This window comes from Balearica regulorum, chromosome 21 (genome assembly GCF_011004875.1).
Source record: "Balearica regulorum gibbericeps isolate bBalReg1 chromosome 21, bBalReg1.pri, whole genome shotgun sequence".
In the NCBI taxonomy this organism is placed as follows: Eukaryota; Metazoa; Chordata; class Aves; order Gruiformes; family Gruidae; genus Balearica; species Balearica regulorum.
In genome coordinates this window covers 7,122,806-7,140,790 of record NC_046204.1, presented here as the reverse complement: position 1 = coordinate 7,140,790, position 17,985 = coordinate 7,122,806, and the positions used below count along the sequence as shown (strand labels likewise).

Sequence of the window (17,985 nt, the reverse complement as noted above, 5' to 3'; positions counted from 1 at the left end):
GAGAGAAAAGGCTGTCTTTGGACACATTCCCTCCTGCCTTAATTTTTCCCTGGGGTGGGGAAGGGGTACAGAGAATGTGCTCTAGATCCTTAATGGATAACATTTTCCAGAGCCCCCCCTGATCACTCAGTGACTCTGGGATTTAAAAGAAGCAGTCTTATGTCTCAGAAGGAAGCTGGACATTCAAACAATTACACTGAACTATTCCATCTCCTTAGAAAGGGTTTAACACACCAGGTTCCTGACGCAAGGCTGTCAAAATACATTGAGATCCATTACACAGCAATGCAACCATTTATGAAGCGCCTTACAGTCCAAGAGCTCACTGCTGCTTCCTTCATCCCCAAAGAAGCCGTGCTTTCCAGCGAGTCTCACAGTCTGAAAATGAGTAAGTGTGAAGTGAGACTACACATTGGCCTGCACCAGGTACTTGTTTGTGCCAAAGAGAAGACCACGTTTCTAATTGTTTTTAAACACCAATTTCTGGAATGTAATTTTTTGGGGGGGAAAATTAAAGAATTATCTGGAGGCTTTGAGTATCTTTCCCCTCCTGGTATTTTCCAGAGCTGTTTGGAAATGGGAGGGCGGAGCTGGCACATTAGGACATACCACTGGGTCAGTGGTTTCAGAAAACACTTCTTTATCTGGTCAGGAAAAAAAACCTACTTAGTATTTTTATAAGTAACTTGATGCATCACTCTGTTTTTGATATTGACTATACAGCAATGCAAACTGATTTGAATAAATTGCAGGGGGAAGAAGAGAAAAGGAAACTCTTTCACAGAAAAACAAGAACTGCTTTCTCCAGGAAAACCTCTTGAACCTGCAAGGGCTTAGTTTAAGCATATGCTTTCCAAAAAAGTAAAAAAAAAACCCAACCAACATCATTTAGAATTTTTAACTAAGCAAAAATAGTAGGCAATTATGATTGTTTAGTGATATATGAAGGAGTTGAACTAAGTCAAATATGGGAAAAATCTTACATCATTGCTCTAGATCAAAACCTGTTATGCTTAAGACAAGTGAAAGATGACAAACACTATCTTCAGAAAAAATTTGCCAACTTCAAAGAGCTTTGACTTCTGTTTGCTGCTTTAGTCTTTAATTGACTTGTTAAATAGCTTCCAGTTTTACAAAGCAGTAGAACCTCCTCCTCTCCAACTTGATAAAGAAAACTGTCAGAACTTGAAGAAATCAGAACAAGTAATCACAGCTAAAAATTGCCTTACCAGTGTGAATGGTGACATTAGTACTTGAAAAAACACTCTATTTTTTTTTTAACAAGGCTTCTAGAGAATGACTTCCAGAAAGCCTACACAACATTCACAATATAAAGTTCATCACAGTAAGATGGAAACTATTCACACTTACATTCCTGGTTCCACAACACTGTAGCACACTTCAGGATGTGCCAAAGACCCATAAATCATTTGGAAGCCTTCCCACAACTCCTTACTCTAATATTAGCATCCTACTGTATGGAAGAACTTCTTAGATATAGACATTCTTTTTGTTCTGATATTATTCAGCTCCTTTTCTCAATTAAGCAAGAATGTGGGGGGCCTAGGTTGCTCTTAAGTACAAGAGGTGATCCCTGGGCCATCAATAGGGATTAGCAACACCTTGTTTTTTCACGCACCTGTACTTCATTTCAGGCCCTGAAGAGATGTTGACAACAGCCAGCAAAGATACAGGAGCTGTGTAGAAAGCAGCACCTCTGTGAGGCTTGGTGAGGGAAAACCTGCATGGGAATGCATGTCCAGCAGGATATACCCAACCTTGCAGTGAGATGGGACCCTACAGCAAAGATCGGCTCTTACCAAGGGTGAGGTGAGAGCCCTGAGGGGAGCAGGTCGATGGGGGGGTGGGCCCAAGCCGGGGGCCTGTGAGAAGACGGGGATCCTGCCTTAGGCCGAGGGATTCGAGGCCTAACAAGGACACAGCGGGTGTCCAGACTGAAGAGATGGTGCCCAGGAAGGGCTGGGGCTGCGGTAAGCCGGGTCCTACGGGGAAAAGCGGGCTTTTGGGCCGGGCCCAAGGTCGAGCGCGGTGGCCATCGCGCCCTCCCGCCGGTAACCTTGGCAACGGCGGCCAGACCGGGGGGGGGGGAATCTCGCGAGATCTGGCGCTGCGCCGCTTACCCGCGCCGGCAGATCTCGCGAGAGTTGCACGGGGGAGGAGGCGAGGGCACGGCCTGAGGTGGGAGGGGACGGCCAAGATGGCGTCGGAGGGCGAGCTGGGCAGGAAGTGGGACCGGTGTCTGGCGGACTCCGCCGTCAAGCTGGGTAAGGGCGGGGAGGTGCAGGGCGGAGGGGGAGGACCCGGGGAGGGGCGGTGGCGGCCGGCCGGGCGCCCCGGGGTTGGGAGGGCCGCCGTCCGTCCGCCCGGCCCTGAGGTGCGGCCGGGCCCGGTGAGGAAGGGCCCTGCGAGGCCTGGTGCCTCTCGCCACTCCGAGCCCGGCCTAGTGCGGCAGCGGCCTCACCTCGCCGTGCTGTGGGACCGGGCGGGGCGGCGGGTCGTACTGCGGCTCCGCCCTCAGCGCAGGGCAGCGCTGCCCCCGGGGGTCGGGGACCGGCGCGGCGGGAGGGAGCCGGGCGGCCCCAGGCCTGGGCAAGGTGACCTTGGCCGCGGGCATGGACCCCCGCTGGGCCCGCTCCCACCGCCGCCCCGGGGCTCTTCTCCTCGACCCAGCCTCGTCTTACCCGCGATCCATTAGTGGAGGGTGGTTTTTGACCTCTGGTTACTCCCTCTGTTGAAGATGAGAGGCTTCCGTGGGAAATCTCCCTCTGCCTTGAGCTCCGCGGCCAGCGGGACGCTCCTGCCCTGAATGAATGGGTCCCGGGTAGGCATAACCGGGTCCTTCAGTGCCACGACCTTGCCCGCCTTTAGTTTTGCTATGACGACGGCTTGGTTTTCAAAATCTGTTTCTGCAGACCTGTTCACATCACTCAGTGTACGAGGTGGGCTGTGTTTATTAAAAGCAATGCGCAGTGTGACACGGTGATAGCTTTGGCATGTGTTACTTAGTGCTGTGTGTGCAGTTTGACATTGAGAAGCTTTCCGTCCGGCGTCCCAACCCTGCAGGCAGCTGTGCTGTTTCTTTAAGTAGAAGAACAGTTCTGTTGATTTTTTTCCATGTTTATTTGTCCTTAAGGTTAGGGCTCTGCACATGCCTGCAGTGCTTCAGCTCTGCAACAAACCGTTCATAACATTTCACTTAGAACTGTGAGTTTTGTGAGTGATCGTAATTGTGTATGTGCAGTTCAGTGCTCTTCGTGTGACAGGCTGGCAAATCGACTAGACAGAGGTTGTGGGTTTATGAAATGTATATGCCAAAACAAATCTTTAAATGTAATGTATAGAGCAAGAAGTGAAGTATCTGACAGAAAAGGTATGCGTTCCATGTTGGTGCAGAAGCTTCTTTTAGACCCATAAATAATATCTGAGAAATGTGAATGTTTATTTCTTGTTGCTGTAGTGGTCTTATGCTTGAAAGCTGATGAGGAACTCAGGGTTTTAGTTGCCTAATACTTTTCCATTAGAAAAGATGTTTAATAATTTTAAGTAAACTGAAACTTCCATTGTTTATAGTAGGCCTTTGAAAAGTGTCAAGTGCTCCAGAGCAATGTTTTGCCTTATGAAATTCTATTCAGGTTTGTCTGACAAACATATCCAGATATGTTTATGTTTCCGTAGCATTGGTTTCTTTATCATAAAATATTAAGTATGCCAAATTATAAACAAGAACTTGTTCCATGCTGCAGCTGTACATGTACATGTAGGAATCCTGTACATGGAAAGCCTGTCTGGGAGACTGAAAGGAGTGGATACAGGGCTGATTGCAATGCAGCATGTCTCTTCAGCAGGCCTTTTGTTTTAACTTGGTGTTTTCTTCCATCCTGAAGTGGCAACAGAAGAAAGAAAATGTGCTTAGATTTTCTGCAGTAGTGCTCTAGACCAAGGATTCCCAGTGTTAGCTTCATGATGGCATTGAGTAGAGGTCTCAGTACAGTTCATGTTTTTCATTAGATTGCCCAAAAAAGGCACATGGGCTGCAGCTCCTTAATTTTATCCTTAGCACTAAACCCAGTGTGATGGCCATGGACACATGTTTCTCTTCATGTGTGATAGCATTTTTCTGTTTTGTGTGCTTTTACAATTGATCCAGTAACTGAAGCAGCTGTGCTGGCAACCTCCTCCATGGTATTAGCAACAAATGACTCGGTATGAACTTTGGAAGTCGGAACTACCCAGAAGTTGCTTCATGCTCCAGTACTTTATGACTGAAGATGATGATGGCCTTTAAATGTGAAGTGAGTTGGTGGCCTAGCTATGCAAACTGTTAACTCAGTGCTGATAACACAAACATTCTCAGACTATCTCAGTGGAAATGATTGTTTTCTCTGCAGGGACTTTAAAAACCTGTGTGGTTGTGATGATTGTTTTTGTAATATTATTGCAGTGTTTGCTGTAGTTTTCAGTAAACTATGAAGGACAGTCATTACACTGGAAAGAAAGAAAATAAATAAAAGTTTTTCACTGGAGAATTTTGTTGCTTGTTATGTGGGATATAGAGGTTTACCAAACCCTCACTTCTTTGTTGGACTTTTCTTTTTGGTGGCCACAGTTTCCTTCCCTTACGCTCCTTTACATCCTTCCTGAGTGCTATTGCAAGAGAGATCTTTCCAGCCAATGGCTGGGGAAAAACAAACATTGGGATTAGCCCTGTGTTTTCCCATTCCAGACCCTGTAAATAAAGGAAAGCACTGAATTTCTGAAGCCTTGCACGCGTGACAGTTTTCCTGTGTCTGTGAGAGCTGTAGAGACAGATAAATCCTGTGGATTAATTTGAGGGCTAGAGGGACGTGGGAAACTGAAGAGAGTGAGAAGGGGAGGTAGCAGCTATCAGGATGACTTTATTAGCAATAGTATGTTTTTAAATAGTAGCTGGGGGCTGTGCAGCCTGTCCTGTCTTGTATTAGTTGGTCAGGCTTTCCACTACAGTTGCGTAAGCCAGTGTATTTGTAGTTGTCTGTGTTGTTTGTAGTTATGCTGTACTGTTTTAGTTGGAGATCAGGCTCCTGGAAGAAACTTGATCTCCTGCCACTAAAATGTCCAAAAAATATATTTATCTTATGTTACAGCTTTTGAAAAGCTGTATTATATTTTTGACCTCTTGGTCGCTACCTGTGTGCATCTTGTAATTTAGTATTAAACCTCCTTCCTGTTAGTTCAAAACAGAATACGTTGTCAGGCATTGTTAAGACAGTGTTTAATTTCAGAGAGTTATGTTTCCTAAACCTCTGTGTGCCTGCACAAAACATCGAAACATTGTTAAGTGGAGTTTATGTGCTCTCCTCCTTTTCATTAGGACTGATATTTATTTGTGTTGCTAATGATGAGGACGTATTTTTGTTCCCCTTGCCTTTCTAAATCTAGCTGTAGCCAGTGTTTTGTGTGTGTAGTGGGCTGGGTTGTGCTTTCTTGGCTGACCAGGCAGTTTCTCTGATGGGCGATCCAGATCATGCTGGCTCCAGCTTTGCACTGTTCTGAAGACTTGTCACCTGTGCAGTCGTTCAAATAATTTAACTTTCTGTCCTGTCTTCCTGATGCTGATTTTTCTTATCCATCAGAGAAGTTGCTTGTTTCCTGTGTGAGGAAGGAAGATCAAACTACAGTGGCTTGCTTTTTCTTCCCAACTTGCAAAGCTTTATAGTCCTGTGTTGTCTCCAGCCTTCACAACCATTTCTTCCTTTTTATCAGTAGAGCTCTGCTGAGAAGGAATGGGGAAGTAAATATTATTGTGGTCTTCTCACATCGTACCGCCTTCAACCCCTGTTTAAAGGGTTGGTTTGTTTGTTTAACTGATTGATAGTTCATGCCTGTTTATTTGGAAAGACAATTACTCATGAAGGACTGACAGAGTTGATGTTTTCCTCTGTGAAGCTATAATTTTGGACAAATTATTATTATATGCCATTTCCAGGGAACAGGGAAGCAATAAAGAGTATGTGTGTAAGGGAAGGGAGATTTGTGTGCCTGTGTGTCTTATTTTGTTTTGAAACTGTTGTACTTTTAAATGAGTTGAACACTATAATTTGATATTGAAAGGTAATAGAAGGAAAGCTGTTCTTTTCTTGGCTGGTGTGTTAAGTTGCTGTACTGAAGTTCATTTTTTTGCAGGAGACAAATGTTTTGATGTACATCTGTGTTTTACCAAAAATCAGCCTGGAAGCTTGTAAATAACCCAGTGTATTAATGTTCATTTTCTTTTAATCCTCTGTTTTGACATCTGAAAATAATTTCCAAACTTCTAATTTCCATTTAATAGGAATTTTTTTAAGAGAAAAGGGCCTTTTCAATTTTCCTGCAACTGTTAGATGATTTCTTCTGGCTTGCATCATGTGGCCTGCTTAAATAGCAGTTTCTGTTAATGGCAAGGGTGAAATTGTATTGTTTGTGTCATTCCACAGATTGAATATTTCAAAAAGAATCATTGTATGGATTGCAGTGTCAGTATTTTTAAATAATCCTTCACATGGTTATGAATAGGATAAAGTCAGTCTATATGATGATAAAACTTGATTATACTTTCTGAAAACTGGATTAGACTTTCTCTAAATATACAAAAATCCTGAAATTCCTGTTTCGAAGTGGGTTTTTTTGCTTGGCAATTGTAATGTGGCCATCCAGTCTTAGCTACCAGGTCAAAAGGCTTGTCTTCGTTTGGGATTTTGTTCTTAATACTGGAGAATACGAATATTTTGCAAGCACACAACTGCATTGTTATGTGAGATTTATTTGTAACCCCAAGTTATTTTCCTTTGTCGTACAGGAGAAGATCCAGTTCTGCTAGTTGTATCTTGTAGCAGACCAAATAGTATAAATATTAACTACTTACGGCTTAGGCTGTGGAGGGAGGCAATACAGCCAACGAAAAAATGTGTTATTTGGAAGAGGTGGACAAATGCTGTTCCGAGAATAGGCTTTTAGTCAAAAATCTAACAGTAATATTTAGTTATGTTGTTAGCAGAGTTCTGAATGCAATGACCATCTACAAATTAAGGGGTTAGTATCTTCTTTTGGAAGAAAAAGACAGGAAAATCTTTAGGAATCAGGTCTTTTCTCCTAACTGCATTGTATTCTGCTGTTCCTCTTGACTGGCCACCCGACTGAGTCAGGAAACTCTGCCCTGCCTAGATGCGCCCGATCAGCTCACTAACCGAAGCTGAGCGCGATGCTGGGGGAGGCCCTGCTTGACCCTTGTTCCAACCTGCTCTTGGCAATGCTTCTGGTGTGCAAGAAAACCCGAAAGAAGAGCTGTGACATCCGTCTGATAGTGCAGCCATTTAAAACCCCAGACTACATAAGATCTCCTCTGCTGGAAATGAATTCGAAGTGCATTGACTTCCTTGTCCTCGGCATTAGTGTGTTGGTAAGATGCCAGCTGTACCTGCTTTGGGAGGTGGCACACAGTGACACTGTCCAGGGGAAGGGGACTCTAGCCCAGTGATATCCTAAACTGCTCCTTTAGTCCTTGAGATGTTACAGCAGTAGGTGGGAACAGCTCTTTGTTCTTTGTTATATCAGATATAGCTCTCAGAAAATCTTTTCAGGGCTGCTGGCACATCCTTGATGATAATAAATTGACAGCGAGAGATTTGAGAAGGGTCAGGCTTCTTCCCTTATCATTTCTGCTGGTGAGATGCCACCATAACACTTCTTGCTCTAAATGGCCTCTATTTCTTAGCTGGGCCTGCAGACATCAGCCATGGTCAGCCTACGTTGAATGGGTGTGAAGAAGCATGATTGCCAACCCTCATAAGTTAGGCTTGCAAAAGCCGTAAATGTGGATGTGTGTACTCCAGCAAAACTTTTCTTTTTAGCAATGCTATTGTTTTCATTAAAGATTTTAGTTCAGTAAGACAAGGTAGAGTTTTCTGTCAGAGGTGTATTTTCCATATTATGAGTATCTTGCTGATTTCTTACATATGTGTTTCTAAAATGAGTGCAACCCTGATTTTTGTCTAAAAACTTGATGCAATATTGATGAGATCCTTTGTTGTGGCATCTAAAGATCAGCTTCCACTCTTCTCCCCTTCCCCTTTTAAAAGAGAGAGGAAATGCACGTGCCCTCTCATCTCACCATCTTATTCACCAGGGTGCAGATGAAAAGTTTCTAGTCTGGCTAGGAGACTATTGCTGTGATTGCTTGGGAGATCACGGGCTAACAGTGATACTTCCTGCTGCTGTGTGTCCATCTGCAAAAGCGCTGATGTTTATCTAAGGTTAGCCTTTGGGCAGCCGTTGAACTGCAGGAGTGCTTAAGGGTGAAGGCGGCCCCTGAAAGCATGTCGGGATTTTTGTATTATAATGGTATTTGGATATTTATATTCTGTCATTCCAAGTATTCTGTGTTACTACAGTCAAGTGCTAGAAGAAAACAAAACACGCTTTTCTTCCTGTTTCTTCCTTGAGTACTTGGTATATAGTTGCATTATGTTTTCTTCTAGTGTCCTTGCTCATTTTTCTGTCTGCTATGTAAACAATCCACACAACAGGGGAGATGAGAATAAAAGCTTCAAAGTTGGTGTTTGAAGAAAATCTGATTCCTGCCAGGAAAGACCTTGCTAAGCGTCTGCTTAAAATTAATTCTCTGTGAAAATAAGTGATTTCATGGTCTTGGATTTCTAACTGGTGCTAAGTGCCGCCCTATGAAGGTTCTGGTGTATGAAGAAGGCTCTCCTCCCCATTTTTGCAAAACAATTATCTCTGTATCTTGTCAGAGTGGGATTGAAGGGGGGCAGGACGGGACATCCTACAGCAAGAGGGAGAATATAGTTTGAGAGTTGCTTGGGATTTTTGTGTGCTTTGAAGATCTTGACTTTTCTTTGGTATTTCCTTACGTAAAGCAATTTTTAGTGCTGGACTGAGCTGATGCTCATTTGAAACTTCCAGTGCATCAAGCCTGTGGATGAGATGTGCTGTTGGACCTTGAAGCTGTTGCTGCAGCTCTCTGCTGCCCAGAGAGAAGCTAACCGAGCTCGATAGATTTTTCTTGATCTTAATGGAAGCTGTCTTCCTAGCTGGGAATAAATCTTCTCTGTTGGGACAAGTCCCTGACCTATTTTAGAGAGTCTTGTCTGTACAGAGTGGTTGCTGTTTTCCTAGAACAAGAAGTTATCTTCCAGGAGCTACTTCGTCATTTTTATTTCAATCAGTTATTTTAATTGTAAAATAACAGAATCTGAAGGAGAGGGGGCTGAAGCTCTGTATTTTGTGTTTGTGTGTGAGGAATGGCAGAGAAAAATTATCTGATGACAAAAAGAAAACTATTAAGTAATTTAAAAACTTCCAGCTGCTATAGTAACGGCAACACATTTGCCAGATGTCAACAAGCATATTTTAATCCTTCTATTTTAAGTTTCAAGCTATTGAAAAAAGTGTATCTAGGTGTGGCAGTCTTAATAGCTGCTTCAGCCCATAGCTACTTGGGTAGCCTAGGAAAGAACCATGTAGTATCGCTGTTGGAGGGACTGTTGACTAAATTTATAGAAAAAGCTTTTCCCAGATGTTCTTATGGGGCAGGAGTCCATCCTGAAGATTTGTGTTTCTCACCGAGACACTTTTATGATGTCCTGTTGGGTATACGGCACGTGCTCTTCTGTGTGTTAGATTGATTTGAGGTACCGTGACATTTTTCTTGGAAGGTGTATGAGCCAAAAAAGTAGAATGAAAAAGTTTTGGAGACTGGGCTTTCTGCCTAATACCAATTCCGTGTGGCTGTGCTGGTCTGTACGGCCTGGACACTTGTTGGGGAGCAGGAATAAGATGTCCACAGAACTGTCCTGTCCCCTGTTGACACTGACTGTAAATGAGTTTAAGCTGAAGTGATAGATGTAGGGTGGAAGAGACTGTTTTTCTGGTTACACATTTTAAACTGTCAGAGGAGGTGAAAAATGCATTGTACTCTTTCCTGTGGCCTTTTCCTCCAAAGAGTCTGTCATGCAAGAAAGGGAGGGAAAATGTGCCCGGCGTGGATCAAGCCCTTAGCTTTTCCATGTTCGTTTGTTTTTATTGTAAGATAAACCTTTCATGTTTTATTGTTACGAAGTTAAAGCCTGGCCTAGAGGTGCTGATCTTTAGTAGAAACAGCTGTAGACTGAGTGTCCCCTGCTCAGGTGGGAGGCTCTTTGAAGCAACATGTTGCCTCTTTAAAAGGAAATTGAGCATGTGAGAACTTAAACCTGTAAAACTCATCAACAGCTCTGCCATTGTTTATCTCTGGTGTAACTTTATATAGAATTAAAGTGAAACATGTTACTTTGCTTCCAAGACAAGATGGTTTAGCTCCCCCTTGGTCCTGGAGACGCAGGAAATGACCACATAACCACAAATACTTTCTAGTGGAATGAAGATGAGTGACAAACTATCCGCAGAAATAGGTTCTTAACCAGACGGGCTAGGAAATTAAATGTAGCTAAAGCTTCTGGTTTTAAGTTAAAACCAGTGCTTAAATGTTAAAACCAAGTAGAAAAGAACAAATGCTGTATATGCACTGGCCGACATGAGGGGGCAGATCGGAGCATTTCTCGTTGGGATCAGCAGCAATTTTCAGCATAGACTGTAGTCCCTTCCTCAGTAAGAAAAGGAATGAAATAACCTGCCTTTGGGATGAGGGAAGCTAAGGTACTTTTTTGGCTTTGTTTCTCAAGTTGCGCTCTCGTAGAGAAAACAAAAAAACATTAGCTGTCAAATCTCCTTTACATCTCTGTAGCATTTTCAGTACTTAAAGCAAGGCCCTAGATACCTTCCCATCATCTTTTTAAACTAATCAGCCACTGTACTCCCCTTCCTGCTGGAACAGGGTGTCTAAAATTGACACTCTGCATTTTTATGAAAAAGAAGATTCCCTTCCCTAGAACCAGGCTTATCACTACTTCAGAAAAAAGCTTTCTTAGGAAAGACCATTCTGTCTTAACAAGTCAGTCGTGCTGGACCACATCTGCTTAACAGTGGTGTAGGGTATTAGTGTGGGGGAAGACCTAGGTTTTGTTTTAGGCTTAGGCTGAATTGCAGTTGGCAGAAATAATAAATTTTTCACCTTTAAGTGTATCCTGTAGCTTGCCCCATGGCCAACAGGAAGCAGCATTGATGGTATCTGTGTGGAGCCTGTACAAATGGGGGTGTAATGTGAGAGAGCATCTGAAGGAGGTAAAGAGATTACAAGATAATGACGATTGCTGGAAGTAAATGGAGAGAAACTGTATTAATGATAGCTGCTTCCTTAATGCAGACTTTTCTTAAGACAAGAAAGTAAGCAGTTTACCACCACGCTGGTAAGAAGAATGTGGGTTTTGCTAGTAACGTGGAAAATGTGGTGACATTAGAAACTGCCTGGGCTGTGCATTGAGATGATGCAGAATTTGTCATCCTGTAAATCATTTCTCATTGATTAGCTAAACTGTTTGGATTGGCAGAGGGGATCTTTTTTTGGACAGGAAGCGTAGGACCAGTATCACTCACTGCATGACAGGCCTTCTGAACCGGACAGTTCAAACAACGCCTAGTGCTGTCTGAACGGAAAGTAATTACCTCCAGAAAGTCCTTTTCAGATCTACAGTACAACAGCCCAAAACAAAGAAAAAAAAAAAAAAGGCAGCATAACTACGTATTGTAGGAAAAGACTGGCAGAGGGAGTCGGGTCAGAGGGCCAAACAGTTGTCCGTTGGATGAATTCTTGAAGATAGTCATTATCCTTAATAGCATAAACATTCTGCGAGAGCCAACACCAGCTGTATTATAGCAAAGGTACAGAAGGAAGGCCCTACTTGGGGAGGGGGAGAGGAGGAATTAGCACGGATGAACTGCTGCTCTTAGCAATGCATGATGTCTCTTCCAGTCTGCATGGAAATGCCGGTCGGTGACACGGTATGAGTAGTTAGCTGTTTATACGAGATGCTCCAAGTAGTGTATCTCTTACTGTCTGAAATGCAGAAAAAGCCTGAAGCTCTGACCAGACATCTGAAGAACTGAGACTTTCCCTTAGCTGTGCAAATGATTAGAGTGAAAACCTGACCTTCTGCAAAATGCTCGGTTTCTAAAATGTCTGGGGGAGTTATGTCAGGACCACTTGGCAGGCAGGCAAAGTTCTTCCCTGCAGTTGCATGTTTTGTAAGCCTACTCTAAAGCTGTAATGACCTGGTAAAGTAGTTACCTCTGTCACAATTGAAAATCTAAGGTAAAATGAAAAGTTTTCAAAAACAACTCCGTAAATACATGTGGTGAAGTCCTAACAGGAGAGTAAACATAAGAGAGTTTGCTCAGATCATCTCTTCAGTCATCTCTGTTCTAATATTCAAGGGGTTTTAATCAATTAAAAGTGTGGAGTGCTTAGTTAATTTACTAGGGAGTGCAATGAGTATTGTTTAAATAATCTGTGCCTCAATAGGAGCTACCATTAGTATACTTTTTGCAAGGAAAAAGGTTTAAAGAGCAGAAGGAAACTTAGGAAAAAAAAAAGAAACGTACTCCTATACGCCAAGAGGGTATAGGATTCTTTGGCATTGTTCTGGACTCAACCCACCTAGTAATGTGTTCAACAGGAGCTTTAATAAGGATCGCGTGCTTTTAGGAATATTTAAAAAAAGTATGTCTTTTAATTAATAAAACTCGTTATATTTAAGTTAGATTTCTTGTATCGAAAGGAGAGAATTGAAACCCGTAACAGGATGTGTTTGCTGCAAAATAAACCTGAAACTGTTAGGTATTTTGAGCATATGCATGACTGATTTTTTTTTTTTTCCTCCTTTTTTTAAACTAGTACTTCTGCGCCTTATCTAAAATTCTTGTCTTGAGTGGATATAATTAAAGGTAGAATTTACCCACTGAGCTTGAAGTTTTCACTGTTATATTTATTGAGTCATGAGAGGAGTTTTGCAGACTTGCCTGACTTCTTGCAGAAAATCATAAGCGCACCTTCCAAGGAAAGCAAAAATTATTTTTAAATATGCCAGCTGAGTTTTTTAATGGTGCTGGATTTTTTTTTTTTCAACTGCTGCAGTTATTTCTATATATAGTATAAGGATGTGAAAAGTCATTCATTCCTAAGGTGTTTAAATATGCTCCATAATGAATGTTGTGGATGTGAAAGATAAGCAGCCTGGAGCTTTTTTTTGCAAGGTATAGGGTAACACAAAGCATCAAAGTTTTGCTGCCCTCAGGACACACATTGAAGTAGTTAAAGTAGTGAGATAAACGAAATACAATAAGATATTCATCTGCAAAATCTAAAGCTCAAGGACACAATAAGTTTTCATTTAAGTGTTTCTCATTTGCTGACAATGAGCCAAATAAATCTTAATTCCACATTGTAGATGGTGACATAAATTCAGTAACTTTCCCTGGGATGAAAGTCTGTTTTATTTCCCGAATCTTTCTGATGATGTACTTGTATATGTTGGGATTCTGATCTGAATTATCTGCTTACAGTTACTTAAGAACATAAGAATGATTCCCCCCCCCCCCCCAATTGCTATTTAAGAACATTTATTTTTGTTTGGTGTGCTGAAATAACATGTAGTCTGATATTCCTGAGTAGGAACAAAAACTTACTATAAAGAACTAAATAATTTTCCATTACTTTGCTTTATCTTAGTCCTCACTCACTGCATTTCTTCTTACAGGTGCTGGATTTGGATTAGGAATTGTTTTCTCAGTCATCTTCTTCAAAAGTAAGTATATCACGGTAATCTCAACTGCCCAGTTTCCTAATTTCTGTCTCTTGTAGGTGCAGTTTAAATCCAAGAATCTTTGAGGCATGTAAAAATTATTCAGCATGTTATACTAATTCTTTCATTAATGGTCGTGTCTTTTCAGTTGAAATGGAGCTATCTGAACTTTTAACTGTTGTGTAACAAGGTTGTTACACGCGGCATCTCTCTAAGCTCCTACTGTGCTTAGCTCAAATTTTGGAATTGCAGGGAACCCTGAGCCAAATTATTGGAGCTATGTGTCTAGACATCAGTTTATGCCAGGCTTGCCAAGGTTTTAAAACTGATCTAAATTCTTTTTTAGTTATGCTTTGGTAACAGAATAATACTCAGTAATATCTTGAATTCAGAAATTGCTCTCCATTAAATTCTAAATATAATGTCTTACCGTTACTCTTGTTGTTGTTCTGAAGTGGTCTGGTTTTTAGCCGATTTTAGGACTCATAGAACTTGAAAATTCCTAATAGGCATCTGCCAGTAATTTATTCTTTATTGGTGCTTATTTAACAGTGCTGTCGCTGTCATGTGAAATGAACGGCTTTTCTTGACTTTAACTTTTCCTCTCTGCTTGCCTTCCCCCGCAGGAAAGACATGGCCTATTGCTTTTGGGTCGGGGATGGGGTTAGGAATGGCTTATTCCAATTGTCAACATGACTTCCAGTCTCCATATCTTCTCCATGGTAAATTTGTAAAAGTAAGTACTAGTATTAGTAACTATTGATTGGTAACTGTTTATAAACTAGCATTAAATCGTACATCTAGACACCATTTAGACGGCTATTCCTCTGCCTTTCCCAAAAGAGCACTAGTAAGAAGAAACTTGTGTTGCTGAAGCAGGGGTGAGTCTGTCCCCTGCTCTTGAGAAGTTTTTAATGTCTGGTGTGTTTAGCAGTAAACTTACCAGACTGAATACACAAAATTAGTTTAACAGATCCTGCAGGTAGTCTTTCCCACAACCTGAAAACACATATAATAAAAATACATGCTAGAAAAGCTGAAAAACTAAACTAACGGTAAGATTCTGTCTTCAGACTTTGAAAGAGATGACCTAGGAAGAAACTGAAAGTCACATCAGGCGTGTCATGTAGATCTGCCTGTGGAAGCAGATCTTTGATCTTCTGTGGGGTTTTTTTTGTTAGTTTGTTGGGTTTTTTTCCAACATGAAAACACTAATCACTTGTAAGTTTTGTGGCTCCTTTGGCTGGACAGTAATGTAATAATTAGTCTCAAGAAATTGTACACTTTAAATAGTTTTGAAGAGGATAATTTAAATAAGTTCAGTATTTTCATTGACCATGCTGAGATAAAATATTTAAAAATAGATAAATTAGCAGGAATCATTTGTACACTTGCAAACTGCCTACAGTGCACTAAGTCCGCAAACTGACTCCATTAATATATTCTTTATTTCTTCACATGTAAAAGTTGGGGCTGTTCTTATGGCAATTTATCATTTTGGCGTCTGGAAAAAAAGAAGGTGCGTGTGTGCGTATTTTGGATCCACAAAGCCATATACTGCTAAAAGCATTTCACTGATACCAGTGGAGAGGCATCCACCAGGACATATTTAAGTTATTTTAGCACCTCAAAAATTATGAGGTAAAATATTCTGCCAGGAGCTTTTCATGGCAAGTACGCAGAATGCAAAAATTGCCCCTGTATCACTTGTCTGCCTCATGAAGGAGGCCTGAAGGTGGTTTTAGGCTTTTTTTCTGATGCATCTAGAGCTGAAAGTTGAGTCCAGTCCTCCTTGGAGTTACTGGCAGATGAGCTTTCGCCAGCCTTCTGCAGCCCTACCAGACATACCTGTTTACAAATACTATCTTCAGCTGCCTGTAAAGAAAGAGAAACAATAACAAGATTCTTGAGCAATTTCTTCAGAGTAAAAAATTTTGGATAGCAAGATAGAGAAACTGTCACTTAGATGCAGCTGGTCCAACATTGCCAGAATTACAGCCCAGAATCAAAAGTCTGTGCATGACTCTTCTGTCCAGATTTGTTCACATCAAAACGTGTTAGCTTTGCACGCCATCCTGAGGGTATTCCTCCAAGTTATGTCTCCAAAAAGAAACTGGAATGACATGTCTGTAGCTTCAGGTGAATGGCAAATTCTCTGTTCACATGGGCTAAGAGCCCATTATTCATCCAAGGATGCTTGTTACTAGGGATGTTGGGTAACAGAAAACTGACTTTCAGGTCAGCCTAGTAAGGGATTTTGTTTGGATTAAGCACTAATCTGTGCTCTGGAGCAAGGGTGGTCCTTCGAAGCATGAGGTAATTGAAAGGACACTTCACAGAAGAAGCGCAGCTGCCTGCATGGCACAAGACTAGACAAATAGTTTCCAGTGCACTGTCTCCACTAGCTCTCTCTGGCACAAAGAGGCTGAACATGCTGAGAGAGGGAAGACGCAGATGAAGCCATCTAATGGTTAATGTCATTAATTCTCTCCAAAATGTCGTGTCATGGATAATGGCTCCAGGGTTATTACAACAAAATTATTTCATTTCTGTTGGTTAGGAGCATGGAAAATATTGTTGCATTATCACTCATCTGTTTTTTTCCTAGAAAATACTGTTGTAACTAAACTCTATAGGACTTCCTTTACAAAACTGAATTTCTGTTCACATGCTAGCTTGTAAAAATTTGAGATTCTGTGAGAAAATCAGCTTTATTAAGAGAGAGAGAAATGCAACACAGATTAGCTTGAACAAAATTATTTCTAGTTTTTCAAATACGTCAAGTTCATAGGATCACAGGATGACTCAAGTTGGAAAGGAGATCAAGGAGGTCATCTAGTCTGATCTCAAACCAGTGTCAGCTATGAGGTCAGACCAGGTTACTGGGGGCTTTATGCAGTCTGGATTCTTGATTCTTCAGGATCAAGTTCTTAATTCTGAATCCTAAGTGAGAATGAGTGAGGACAGAGAACCCTGGCGGTACCAAATAATCAGGAGATTGCAGAGCAATTTTGCAGCTGTTCTAGCTGTAACTTGGATCATCACACTGCCCATCCTTTGGGTTAGTATGTCGATCGTGAATCGCTAACACCAACTCAAAAGCCGTTCATCTAGAGGCTACTTAAAATGCGGAGAAGTTCTAATTTGTGGTCATAAGATTCTGAGGGCTTTTTAAGTAATTTGATCAAGTGGATGCGACTGTGATTTCAGCTGAATTTAAAATCGACATCTAGCAATTATTTCAAGGCTTAAAATGGTATGGCTGAGAATTACATGGCCTAAGGTTTCCTTGCAAAATGGAAAGTATCATATTTTTCAGGTTATTTAGCCTGTATTATTTATCACCCAAAAAACCACAACCCTGTACTTTGATTGCAATGTGGATTATATTGATGTGCAACAATACAAGAAGTTTGGCAATGAGCCTTTCCTCCTGCCCTTTGTGGCTTTGATTTCTATCTGATTTCTATTCAATCTGTGCGTAGTTAACTTGAACAATAATGTTGGGTTTTTTTGAAGTACCCATTTTATCAGAGCGGAGGCTTATATGCATGAAAACACGGCATACTTCTGGTATGAAAATAGCTGCTTAACTTCTCCATGCTCAACTCCTCAGTGTAGTGAAGGATGGAAATGTTAGCCTACCTTCTGGAAATGTTACAAAGCTAAGTGGCTTGCTTTACATCGTACAGCACCTTCCATGTAAGGAACCCAAATGGCTTTTTAATAATATGAGCCTTCTTGCTTTACAGGAACAGTGACTAATGACTAAGACTATCCCAGTGGGAAGGAAGGAGAAATCAATGATTATTCCTCAGGAATACTGAAGTGCCCCTGGAATAAGCCAACATTCTTCAGTAACGATCACCAGTAACTCTTTATACTCCAACAAACTGTTTCCGTACATGAAACAAGGTTCTGTTGCTTGTTTTGTATCGTGTCTGGAAAGTGCAAGGAAGAGCTCTTCTGGGAAATAAATAAAAGAAAAATGGCCTTCTCTGGTGTGTTGACTTTGTATGTGGGTGAGAGAGAGGGAATGGAAGGAGAGGACTTCATTTTGAGTACCTAGCAGCTGTGACCACCTGGGTAAAAGCCACTGTGAGAGCTCTTCAGAAAAGACAGCCGTCGTATGTTCCTCTCCACTCTTGAAAGGCAACCCCCATCTAACATGGAGTTCAAAGAAGCATTCCCACCTCATAAATCACCCACTAGACCCCTGTTGCTTGTCCCGGTGTTTGGAGAGGAATATAAATAC

At 41.6% G+C, this 17,985-nt stretch overlaps 1 protein-coding gene across 1 annotated transcript; it reads left to right on the top strand.

Moving 5' to 3' along the window:
• The first annotated feature begins 2,164 nt into the window (after positions 1-2,164).
• On the top strand, positions 2,165-17,727 carry MICOS10 (mitochondrial contact site and cristae organizing system subunit 10). The gene is made up of 4 exons (XM_075772999.1): positions 2,165-2,285; positions 13,686-13,733; positions 14,357-14,466; positions 17,483-17,727. Exons 1-4 carry the CDS (start codon positions 2,219-2,221, stop codon positions 17,489-17,491), a joined length of 234 nt encoding a protein of 77 aa, XP_075629114.1. The 5' UTR covers positions 2,165-2,218; the 3' UTR covers positions 17,492-17,727.
• Positions 17,728-17,985: the final 258 nt, after the last annotated feature.

Coding starts and splice junctions, on each gene's coding strand:
- MICOS10 (XM_075772999.1), top strand. CDS start 2,219: ATGGCGTCGGAGGGCGAGCTGGGCAGGAAGTGGGACCGGTGTCTGGCG. Junction 2,286..13,685: donor GGACTCCGCCGTCAAGCTGG/GTAAGGGCGGGG, acceptor TTCTTCTTACAG/GTGCTGGATTTGGATTAGGA. Junction 13,734..14,356: donor CTCAGTCATCTTCTTCAAAA/GTAAGTATATCA, acceptor CTTCCCCCGCAG/GAAAGACATGGCCTATTGCT.